This window comes from Fringilla coelebs (genome assembly GCF_963513975.1).
Source record: "Fringilla coelebs genome assembly, chromosome: Z".
In the NCBI taxonomy this organism is placed as follows: Eukaryota; Metazoa; Chordata; class Aves; order Passeriformes; family Fringillidae; genus Fringilla; species Fringilla coelebs.
Window position 1 is genome coordinate 35018558 of NC_140031.1, and position 12173 is coordinate 35030730.

At 35.0% G+C, this 12173-nt stretch overlaps 1 protein-coding gene across 1 annotated transcript in view; it reads left to right on the forward strand.

Annotated features, from left to right (window-relative positions):
* The window catches only part of VPS13A (vacuolar protein sorting 13 homolog A), a 101159-nt gene that overhangs the window by 65731 nt on the left and 23255 nt on the right, over positions 1 to 12173 (forward strand). Inside the window, exons 48-55 of the mRNA XM_084225488.1 lie at positions 224 to 619; positions 1404 to 1508; positions 1601 to 1747; positions 6314 to 6442; positions 7113 to 7246; positions 8668 to 8797; positions 9158 to 9393; positions 11302 to 11455. Of these exons, the coding sequence (XP_084081614.1) occupies positions 224 to 619; positions 1404 to 1508; positions 1601 to 1747; positions 6314 to 6442; positions 7113 to 7246; positions 8668 to 8797; positions 9158 to 9393; positions 11302 to 11455 (1431 nt within the window). The remainder of the gene's footprint in view (positions 1 to 223; positions 620 to 1403; positions 1509 to 1600; positions 1748 to 6313; positions 6443 to 7112; positions 7247 to 8667; positions 8798 to 9157; positions 9394 to 11301; positions 11456 to 12173) is intronic.

A 12173-nucleotide genomic window follows, 5' to 3' on the forward strand; every position in this document is an offset into this window, starting at 1 on the left:
TGAATATTGATGACTATGCATTAAGGTTCTCTTTGGAAAATATTATTTTAAGGTAAATGTTTAGGGAAGTAGCATAATTAAATAGCACAAAAGGTCTTTTAAAATTATGCCTAAATAGCCTGTATCCTAATTTTTACAGCTAGCTAAAAACTAAAGGTTGATATGAATTTTGTGTGTGATTCATGTAAATGTATCCTGTTTGGTGTCTGATTGTCTTTCTAAGGGAAATGGGAACAAATACGATACTCTACAAGAAGGATGTTCTGCCCAGATTCATAATGCAGTCTTGGACCAAACAAAACTAGATTTGCAGTTGCTCAACTATCTTGATCAAGACTGGAGAAGCGAGTACCACATAAAAAGCAATCTGCCTGATATCAGCTTCACAACATTTCAGTGTGTCACAGAGCTGGATAAGACTGAGCTGGATATTGCTGTTCACGTGACCTACACTACTGGGCAGATGATAATAGAAATTCACAGTCCCTACTGGATGGTGAATAAAACCGGTCGAATGTTACAGTACAAAGCGGATGGTATTCACCGCAAGCATCCTCCAGATTACAAAAAGCCCCTCCTTTTTTCTTTCCAGCCTAAAAACTTCCTTCAAAATAACAAGGTATTGTATTTTGCAAACCTGACAGCTCTGTACTCCCTTATGTTGTTGTATGAAAGCATTTTTGCACTTCAAAATGTATTTACTCTATCCTGTGCTTTGTAAAGGGCATGAAACCTATAATATTTCTGTCTAAAAACACTGTTCTAAATAAGCATGTAGTCAAATATGCTTGAGATCGAAAATGTACATTATCAGAGGTGTTTTTAAGGAAGAGATCATCACTTTGAAAGAAGTTCACAGAGAAGTTGTTTTCTAAATAAAACAAATTCCTTTTACATTTAAACTGCATCAATAAACGTTCTTATTCCAAATAAGACAGAGAAATTGTGTAGGAAATGTAAAGCTGTGGGTCCTGGAGCAATGAATGCTCCCTGGAAAATTAATATTTTCAGTGGTGGTTGGTAGATTGGTTCTGGGTATGTAGAATGCTAAGGTTAAGTTCACCATTTGAGTTTCCCAAGTTTTTTAATGATGAATGTTACTGATGAATGAATGATATGAAAGAGATTACAGGAGTCCATTGATTTTCCTTTGAAATTTTAATTATGATGTTTTTTTAAAGAATCCTTATCTGATTGCTTTCTCTGGAATGTCTTATACGTACAATGCTTATTCCACGTGGGTTATAACTAAGCATGGTAGAAAATACATTTTTGAGATGATACTGGCAGTTGTTGTCTTGATTTTTTAATAGAAACACCAGTATTTCCATTTATCTTTATGCATCTTTAAATGTTGTCAGTGACTTGTAAATTGAAAACTACTTCAGAGTGCTTCTTCACAGGTGCAGCTTCGGGTAACTGACAGTGAACTTTCTGATCAGTTTTCACTGGACACTGTTGGAAGTCATGGTTCTGTGAAATGCAAGAGTCATAAAAAGGAATATCAAGTGAGTTAAATTTATCTTTCAAATTATTTATTTTCAGGAGATACAAAGGGGGTTTAAAAAGTGTACTTAAAATAATGTCTCTCTCTTCACAGGTTGGTGTCACCATAAACAATAGCAGTTTCAATATCACTAGAATTGTAACCTTCACTCCATTTTTTATGATTTCAAATAGAAGTAAATACACTTTGGAAGTAGCTGAAGAGGGCAAGGAAAAGTGGATTCCCATTGTTTTGCAACAGGTAAACTTATAATGGAACCTATTCCAAGTTGGGTCACTAAGGGAAAAAAACTGGTTTGAACACTCTGATGGAAAGCTTGAGCCATCTATAATGCTCCATGACAATGCCCTCTTGACTATACCATGCCTTTTCAAAAAACAATCTGTATCCTTTACCATTTCTCAATGTTCAATTAGGAAGGACATTGTGTAAAGCTGGTTTACATTCTAATTGGATTTTTTTATTCAGTCACCTTGTATCATAAATAGTATGAGAAAAAGACCTCTACTATATTATGTTATTACTGTGTTATCTCTCTGCAGTGGCACTGGAGCTTCTGTTCAGTTTAGCAGTGGTATGTGGTAGAATATTTTGGTTGACCTGGAATGCATGAAGCCGCTTAGGTATGGGGAGAAATTCCCTCATGTGATTCAGTTCAGAGTGATCCAAATGGTCCTTCTGGATCTAGTCTCACTTCTGCTACTAAGTGCTCAATGCATACTTCCTAGAAAGAGATCCCTGGCCCTCAGGCCAAGTGGTGTGAAAATGGGTTTAGGGCTTTTGTCTGTGCTGCAGAGGCTGTTGCAGACTGGGTGTGCATCTTGGCAGTTTGCACTGTAGTATCACACAACTATAGTTTTTGTGTGTGTTGGGTCTTGGGGCCATCATGCCTTCCTGCTGGACATGTAGGAAAAGCAGCTCTTCTTTGGGGTAGTGTTGGAGGTTTCTTAAAGCTGTAAGTGATCTGTAGTGCCTTCTGGGAAGAGTGAAATCCTACCCCTTCCCCTGCCCCTTCCCCTTCCCCTTGACCAAGAGCATTATCCACAACAGTTTAGCCTTAAAAATAGTGTGGATGAAGGCCCACTTGATTTCCTTTAGAATCCTAGAAGTACAGGATTGTTAGACTTGGAAAAGATGTCTTAAGATAATGTATCAAGTCCACCCACGAACCTGGCACTACCATAAATAAATCACCACAAAAATAAATCCCCAAATGCCACATCCACAAATTTTTTTAACACTTCCAGTAATGGTGATTCCACCACTTCCCTGGGCAGTCTGTTGTAATACCAGACTTTCCCTTTAGTGAAGAATTTTTCCTCATAGCCCCTTTAAATGTCCTCTGGTGGCATCTGAGGCTGTTTCCTTTGGTCCTGATGCTTGGAGACCAGCTCCCTCTTTGTCACATCCTCCTTTCAGGCAAGTTGTACAGAGTGATCAGGTGGCCTCTGAGCCCCCTTTTGCCTGGACTGAACAATCACAGCTCCCTCAGCCACACCTCCTAGGACTTGCATTCCAGACCTTTCAGCAGCTCCATTGCTATTCTTTGGACACCCTCCAGCACCTCAATATCAGCATTGTAAATACTCCAAGTGGTTACTAAAAATGCTTGCAAACAAATTGCAAAAGTTAAAAGAATATCTTCAATGAGATTCCCAACCAGATCTTTCTATTACTTTTTCTGTACATTCAGCACATGCTCCTTAGCTGTGTATGTTATCTCTAATGATACAGTCATTAAACACATGCCATTTAAATAGCATTATTTCAGTTACTGAAATTGATAAATTATTCCACTGTGATTTTTGTTAAGTGTGCATAAAGGTTTAGATCTTTAAATGTTGAAGTCACTTCAGCTTCCCATTATGCTTATCATTTTCAAAATAACTTTCTTTGCTTTTACTCAACTGTGAACTGTTTGGCATATGCCTGCCTGTTTGTTCTATCTCTTAATATTCTTATGTTCCTCTGAACCAGGTTTTTTTGCTTGGTCTTACATAGTTTTTGAGTTCTTTACATGTAGGATTCCTCCTCTAGTTTATTGATTAAGGTCTGAAATTACTACATCACTATAATAGTTTATGTCTAATGTATGTATGTAATGTATGTATGGGCAACTTCATATCTAATTTCTTACTCTCAGGAAAGATGGTCAGATGGTATTACTTCTTGTTTTGTGGTTTATATTTGATATATCTTTGCTATTAGAATGATCTAAAATATTTACAAAAGTTCTGAAATTTCTGCAAAAGCTATTCAAAGGTAGTAATTTTGGTAGTTGAAATATATTCTGCATATATCATCCCTAGGTTTCCCATGTTGGCTGTTTTATTTGTATGCCTACAGGCTTTTCTGGTTTGTCCCACAAATGTCAATGTTTCTTAGGTGTTTCATAATTGTATTGATTAACCTTAGTCTTCTTTCAGTAATAAAGTATCTAGGAAAGACTAAGATCCAGAGTGATCTTAGGATCACTCCTAAAAACTTGTAAAAGGTTAGATATGGCAGTTTACCAAATAAAGGTATACAGGTCAACAGAAGAATCTGTATCCCCTTCTAAAGCCAGTTTTTGCATTGTGTCAATATTTTTCCCTTTGATAGACAATCTCTAAAAATCCGTGTTGTGACAACTTGATCTGCCAGGGTTGTTCTTTTGTAATTCACTTGCCCAATCCAATATCCAATATTTCGTCTCTTCCAAATGTAGGTAGTATCAAGCCTCTATTGGTTTGTCTTCGGTCTACCTCAGTTCTTAATCCAGAACAACTTCCAGGAGCAAGTTTACATCTGATCCTGTTGCTAAGATGGGTAGCTCTGCTATTCTGATAGTCTAGATTTTTTTAAATTAATGCCTCTAATTTTTTTGAGTATTTCTCACATTAGTGTCTTACATTAGGTAAGAGATCTTAAAAAAATGAAGCAGCTTACTGAAATGTTAATGCAAATTTTGGCTTGCTCCTTTTTCCACCATTTTTTGTCATTTTCTATTTTTTGTCATTTTAAGTTAAGCAGAGACTTTCCTGCTGATTTTTTTTTAAATTCAGTCTTCTTTCTTAGTGAAAGCTAACTTGTCTTTTCAAACAAGAAAGCAATTCTTATGTAGAACTAATCTTCTCTGAGACATCTTCCATGTCCCATCTTTCCCTGTGGAAAGTACTAAATATATCAGAAACCTTAATCACTATTTCTAGAAAAATGCATTGTTTTTCAAAGATTGCAATAGAGTTTACTGGACAGGGATAAGTGTACAGTGGTTTCTAAGGACAGTCCTTTGAATTATGTGTAGTGCAAGGCAGTTGATCAACAAATATCCTTAGAGAAAGAAGACATTGCTGAAGACTGTTCATAAGACCAGTGCTAAATATAAATTAAAGATCCCACTGTTGAAGCAAAATTGTTGTATATATATAACATCTGGGGAAGCACTTAGCAAGTGTGTGGTAGAAGGCTTGAAAATGACATCATTATGTGACACAATCTCTGGCTAAAGTCTACTACAAAAATTTTTCAGCGCCCTATGGTTGTTTCCGTAATGTCTTGTTTAGGCAGTCTTTTTTACTTACTTGGTTTGGATTTTAAACTTCCATTTACTATTGACTGATTCTCCTTAATTTCTTCTGGGCTCAATTAATTCCATGTTGAGACGTATATGCTGAGTTTTATTATAGTTTACAGCACAATTTAAATTTCCTTTGTCTGTGGGATACACGTTGATGTTAATTACACCTTCAATCTTACCGTTTAACTATATTTTTTTCCTTTGTCTTCCTGCTTCCTGTGGTGTGAGAAACAATGGGAAAGGGAACTTAGTGGCATGGTAAGTTGGTGAACTAGTCTTTCACCACTGAAGAATTAATTTGAGGATTCAGATGCAGTTAAATATGGACATCTCATTTCTTAAACTAAGTTAGAGAAAAATGGTTCTAAAATTTTGGATGCTGCATGTCAACAGCTTGAAATATGGAAAAGATGGTTTATCTAAAAACACTTTGCCTGTTGATAGCTGAGAGTTACTATTAGTCAGAGCTTGTTCTTATGGCAGGACTCAGTTAGAGACTTTTTATTAGTTACCATTAAAACTTTTGTCTTTGTCTCCTGGTTGTCTCCATTTAGCAAGTAAACTATTGAAGAGAGATTGCCTTTGATATTTTTAAATCCACAATGGTTATGATTTCAGCTGCGAATGTGAATAGCAGAATGTGTTTTCTGATTTAGCTGCCTGATGCTCCATACTGTGTGTTTTAGACCCACATGCATATGTGTGTTTATGTACTTTTAGATAGACATGAAACACTTTTAAAAGAACTGCTAATAGCCGATATCCTGTGTACTTAAGTTACCCTGGGGTGGCATTTATGCAAATATCCCATTTTGCCATTCATTATCACTGTAAAATTGATTTGAAATTTATCCTTTTTTGGAAGAAGGTCTGCTAATGGAAAAACAGTTTAATCTTTTTTATTTTACCAAGCTTGGAATTTTCAATGTTGTAGTTATTTTATACTATGGATTTTATGTAATTTTTCCATTTTAAATGTACTTCTTTTTGTGAATATGAAGTCTTACTGTTACCACTTTAGCTCCTCACTCCTCACTTTCTTCACTATAGTCAGAATTATTTCTTGACTTCCTTTCAATTTACTGCATTCAGGTAAGTGATAACTTTCAGGTTCTTTTAATAGGGTTTCTGATCCTAATTGATACACTTTTGGATAGACTTTATTAGATGAAGTTTGGGCTCTTGTGAATGGCATTTAAAGCCTGATTTGTAGTCTCTCTTTGAAATTTCTGATTTTTCTTTTCTAGTGCATTCCCTTTTGGCCTGAAAATGATGCCAACAAATTGCTTGTTAGAGTTGAAAATTCTGATCTCCCTCCAAAGAAAATAAATTTTGATCAGCAAGAAAACTGTCTTTTATTGCATTTGGACAATAAGGTAACATATTGCCTTCCATGTTTATGTGTTAGATAAAACAGCATAAATCACTTTTTAATTTTAATTTTCTCAAAACTTTGTTTTCCCATGCTATCAACTATTGCAAAACCTTAGCTGAAGAAAAGGTGATGTTTATGCAAATGCATTCTCATGCTCTCTCTTTTGTGTGTGTACAAACAGATGTAAGTAGGTATTCTGTTTTAAGTGCTTCTCTGGGGAGCCAGTTCTACAGGAGCTAAAATACAGATTGTTTTGCAAATGTTCTTTGTGAGAAGTATTAATATTAGTTCTAAAGTAACACTGAGTAACTTTGACTTCAATAAATTTACTGGTATGTTGCAGATATCTAGCAGTAATTTTTAAACAGGTGAGTGGTTTTTGTAGTATAATACTCTTGAGGCCATGAATGTGTATGCTTGTAATAAGGAAGGTTACTCTACTACTAATCTAACTTTTCATGGTACAGAACTCCTGCATAGTTTTAATTACAAATGGTAATACCTGCTATCTTGAAGGTACAGTAAAACAGCTAGTTTTACTACATGATAGTTTTATCTTATGATGAGAGGAAAAGTTCTTCAAAATATTTAAAATACATTTGCTTTGAATTTACATTTGCTTTGGAAATCCATTCCATTGTTACTTACTTTAAAATTTTTACAACTGATAGCTTGGAGGAATTGCAGTGGATGTTAATCTGACTGAACATTCTACGGTGATTACCTTTTCTAATTACCATGATGGTGCAGCTCCATTTCTGTTGATAAACCATACCAAAGAGGAAATTATTGAGTATGGACAAAGGTATGTATGAAGAGGTTTAGTGTGGCTGTTTGCATGGAGACATATAAACTGTAGTTTTGTATATTCTAGGCATGCATTCTCTTAAGAAGCCTGTTTGAGGAAATGGCTGTGAAATTTTGTCAGAGCACCCAAAAATCTCTTGCTTGGTAAATTGAAGACAGTGAATTGTTAGCAATGTTAAATAGTGCTCGGTAGTTTTACAAGTGAGCTGTTTTGTGGTGTCTTTTTATATGATTTTTGTGGCCTTGTGACGTCTGTATGTCTGCATTCCTGGTGGGGGGCAAAGGATGTGCTTTTCTGAAACTGTGCAGGTGCTAACTGTGCAGAATAAGTAATGAAGAAAATTTAGCTGAAAGAATTGGGTTCAAGTTATGTTAGATAGGGGATGAGAGGTAGTTACATACATTTTGCCAAGCCAGAACAAAACTAAGATAATTGTAATGAATATTAGTTTTCTGCAATGAGTGAATATTTACTTCTGCACACAGTTGCACTGTTCTCTACCTGTAATGTTTTTGTAATGCTTTGCCACTGTATGCAGATACTGTGCAATGCTGAGAAGTATATACCTGCAGCATTCTTGAATTATTTATTTCTAAAAGCCAACAGCCTATTGTTTTCATCCTTCAGCCAGTCAGAGCAGTGTTGTTTAAAGATTTTTACTTGGAAAGTGGAAGAGTTAATCAAATCCTGTTTGCCTGAAGAATGATTGTTTGGTTTGTTTTTTCTCTGTAAAGATTAGTATTTTTATCTTTTTAGATGAATTGTGGGAATCCCTAGTGTCAGTTTAATTAGAACAGAGTACAATGTTTCAAGTGGAAGGGCCTTCATTTAGTCCAACTGCCTGACCACTTCTGCTCTGATGAAAACTTAAAGCGTTTTATTAAGGGTGTTATCCAAGTCAAGGGCGGGGGGCATCTCTTGCCTCTCAAGAAAGTCTGTTCAAGTGTTTCAAAAGCAAATCTTCTTAATATTCAGTCTAAACCTCCCCTGGCACAGCATAGATGCAAGGGAATGGTTCAAATTGCTGGATCGTAGAAGCAGAGTTCATAATCTCTCCACTTCCTCTCCTGGGGTAGCCTCCTTTCAGAGAGCTGTAGAAGACAATTCTGCAAGTGTTTAAGTATATGTGAGGGAAAATGGAGTTTAAAGCACATTTGTCTGAAAATGTTGATGACATAGGAGGAAGAAAATGAGTATATCGTTTATTTTTAAAGTATATGTATGTATATTAAAGTACAAATCCTCATTCTTATTGCTGTTCTGAGAATGTTTTTGTGCGTCTTTTTTCATGCATAATGTTATTTTTGTTCTGTTCTTATTACTTGAAAATATTAGTGTTCTTGTTGAAATGCTAGAATGCAAAGGTCATTGACACAAAATATTTATTGACATTTGAATTTAAAATTACTTTGTTCTAGCTCCCTCAGTGAATTAGAAGACTGCCTTCAGCCAAATAAGGCAGTGTTGTATACTTGGGCAGACCCAACAGGATCTAGGAAATTAAAATGGAGGTGTGGAAATAGAACCGAGGAAATTGCTGCAAAAGAGGTATATTTTTTTAATCAAAATTTTATTTTATTGGTGTCTAATTTTATATTTATATGTCCATTCATCAGTGTATGCATGAAACTTGTATTTAATGAGCATGATCAGCAGTCTCATACATGAGTTCCAAACACAGAACAGTAATGACGCTTTGTTTGCCAAAGCTTGTTCAAGTAAGCAGTCTTCAGTTCAAAAGTGTCAGTGTCTGTGTGTGATGAGAGGCTGTCATAAAACTTTGTAATTACTTTTTTCCTGTACCTTAAAAAAGTCTTCCATGGCTGTGTTGCTAAGACTCTGGATTTATTTTTTTTTTGTGAAGTACAATGATAACAGCATTGTAAAAACTTTTTGTCTCATTTGTAGGACAAAATGGAAGTACTCAGTGTGGATTCTAGAAAAGTGGTCTATTTAATATCGTTTTATGAAGGTTTGCAGCGTATTGTCCTGTTCACTGAAGATGAGAATGTATTTAAATTGACATATGAAAGTGTAAAAGCAGAACTAGCAGAACAAGAAATTGTTCTGTCTTTGCAAGATGTTGGAATTTCATTGGTTAATAATTATACAAAACAAGAGGTGTCCTACATTGGAATTACAAGGTAACTTACTTTGTGTGCAACAGTATAAAATGTTTAACTTCAGGTATTTTCATTCTATGAATTTCATTTTGGTTTGTGCTGAAAGAGCAAATAAAGGTCTGGGTTAATAATGTTCAAACCTAATCACTATATTTTCCTGCTGCCAAGAGAAATGCTTTCACTATGTTTTGTTCTAATGCACATGCTACCTGTATTTAAGATGTATATGGTTTTGGAACATGTATTTGGAACTCTGTGTGGCAGACTTCCCAATATACTGGCCAGAAAATATTTCCTGTCCACGTAGTTTGAGAAGTGATAATAGAGTTTTAAGGAGCAAGGTCTGCAAATAGTTTGTGTCAGTGTGTTTTGTTATCTTCACTACAGAAACAGCTGAATTCTGCATTGGAAATTTTGATGCAAAAGCTTGCAGGTCCCTTTAGTTTTGGTTGATTAATTACGGTAATCCAAAGCTCTACTGCTTGGGTTTCCTACTATGAGTATACATTTCAGATGGAAGCAGAAAAGAAATTATGTAATGTTTTGGAAATGTGTGCTATCATATATTTGAATAGGGGCTCTTTGGAATCATCAAGGGACACTTGAATATTATTGCCATAATCCACACACTTCTTTTTATTAGATTTTGAGGTTGACAGAGTGAGAGGTGTTTTTTCTTGATTAATTCTTTGCAGTTTACTTAAAAACAAACAAGCACGAATTTCTCATACACATAGGCTTCACATAATCACATCCATAATTTACTAAGAAAAGTCCAATCCTTGCCCTCACCGGAGAAGCTGTGCTCTGATTTTTAGGCAGTGGAAACACACCATTAAAAGTGGCAGCTGATTGCTGTGATTCACAATAGTGTTGAGATTTCACTAAATTGGTTTTTCTTTGAAAGCAGTCATCCAGTCTTAGTCTAGCTGTGCTTATAGTTAGTTTTGTTTTCTTGTCAAACCCTAATGAGATGTCATATTTCTTGAAAATGGATGTCAGTACTGTTGAAATTGGCTTCATTTTTTTTAGAAGCAAGAAAAAACTGCCAAAAACAAAACCAAAAAAGGTGGAAAGAAAAAAAAAAGGAGGGAACTCTCAACAATCAAGACAGTATTCTTTTTTGTAGTAGTTGTTTTGAACTTCAGCTCACCTTTTTTCTTCTGCCATTGATGTGTCTCAACACAGACACAGATGAGTGAGAGAGTAATTACACTAGAGAGTAATTTGTGAAAAGAAGTACCTTCTACCTGCCTGATAGTGTTGGTTTGTGCCCTATTTTCTGCTTTAAGTTTGACTATTAGGTGAAATCAGGCACAGAGCTTTTCACAGAAGCAGTGGGAAAAAAGTTTAATGCCCTTTAAGGTTGTTTAATATTTGCATTAATAAAACTGAGAGACAAAAGAAATAGTATTTTTAAAAAATAGTATTTTTTAAAAAACAAACAAAAAACAAACCCAGAACTCCCACCATGAAATCAGTAGAAGAAACATGTAAAACAAAACCACCTCTTGATTTTAGATGGAAAGACTACATAAAGAACCTGTTAAAAATAAGACCCAGTGCAGGAGGCATTTTATTTTGACTTGAACTTTTCAATTTGTAGTAAATTTAAAATGCCAAAGTAAGTGCCGGATTATAAGCAGAAAACTACATTGAGATTGTAGGACAATGGATGGCAGTACTACTTCTTTGATAGAGCTTCCTTAGTATCACTACATACCCATCTTCATCATAGTGGGGAGTTAAACAGGCTTGATAACTTTTTTTCCCCCCATCATAGGGAAGAGACTGGCTTCTGCTTAGTTCCAAGAAGGCCGTGCATGACTTAGGTCACTTCTGTTTGCTACAGTAGTGCTTTATGTTGTGGTTTCTCATTCCTGAGTTACAACATATTAAAAGTCTTTGTTTTGTTCTTTGTTTTCAAAGTTCTGATGTAGTGTGGGAGACAAAACCCAAGAAGAAGTCAAGATGGAGACCAATGAGTGTTAAGCAAATTGATAAATTAGAACAAGAATTCAGAGATTACAGTGAGCTAAGCCCTTCAGAAAATAAGATTATTGAGATGGAATCAAATGTTTTGGTAATACTGATAGTTCTCTAATTCTATTGCTTATATGTATGCACAAGAAAAAGATAATATATCAATTTTGCTGTCTTGGATAAAACTTACGGTAAAATTTGAGATGATTGATTTACCTACTCCATTTGAAAACACTTCTTTATCTCTGTATTAAAAAAATGCAGGAAGAATTCCACAAATTTGATATATTGCTACAGACTTCTTGTTGTTAGTGCCTGACTTTGAAATTGAGGTGTACCATTTTTGGAGATTGTGGTACTAAATATGCATAAAACTACAGTGAGGAAGGTTTGCATTTGGTTCATACGTTATACCAGTAAATATATTAGTTTGGGGTTGATTTGTGTTTTTTTGTTTTATCCTGAAACCCTATATTTATAGTACGGCTTGTTGTGGAATGATTTAGATGTGATTCAACCACATAAAATTGAAAAAGAAATTTCAGAAATTATTCTCGAATGTAGAAGCACATTGTGCTCCAGAAGCTCAGTCCTTGTGTATGAATGAATTCTAGACACTCATTAGAAATGTGCTGTAGGAAAATAAACACTAGATAGATAAATGATCCAATGTTTATGCCAGCTATAGTCCATTACACTGTTCAGCTTTTCTTCTAGATAGCTACGTGGTAAATTATAGTAACCCCCAAATAATGCACTATTTTGTCATTTTATTTCTATTTTTTATTTATGGCAAAATTTGTTTGCTTTAAATAGAG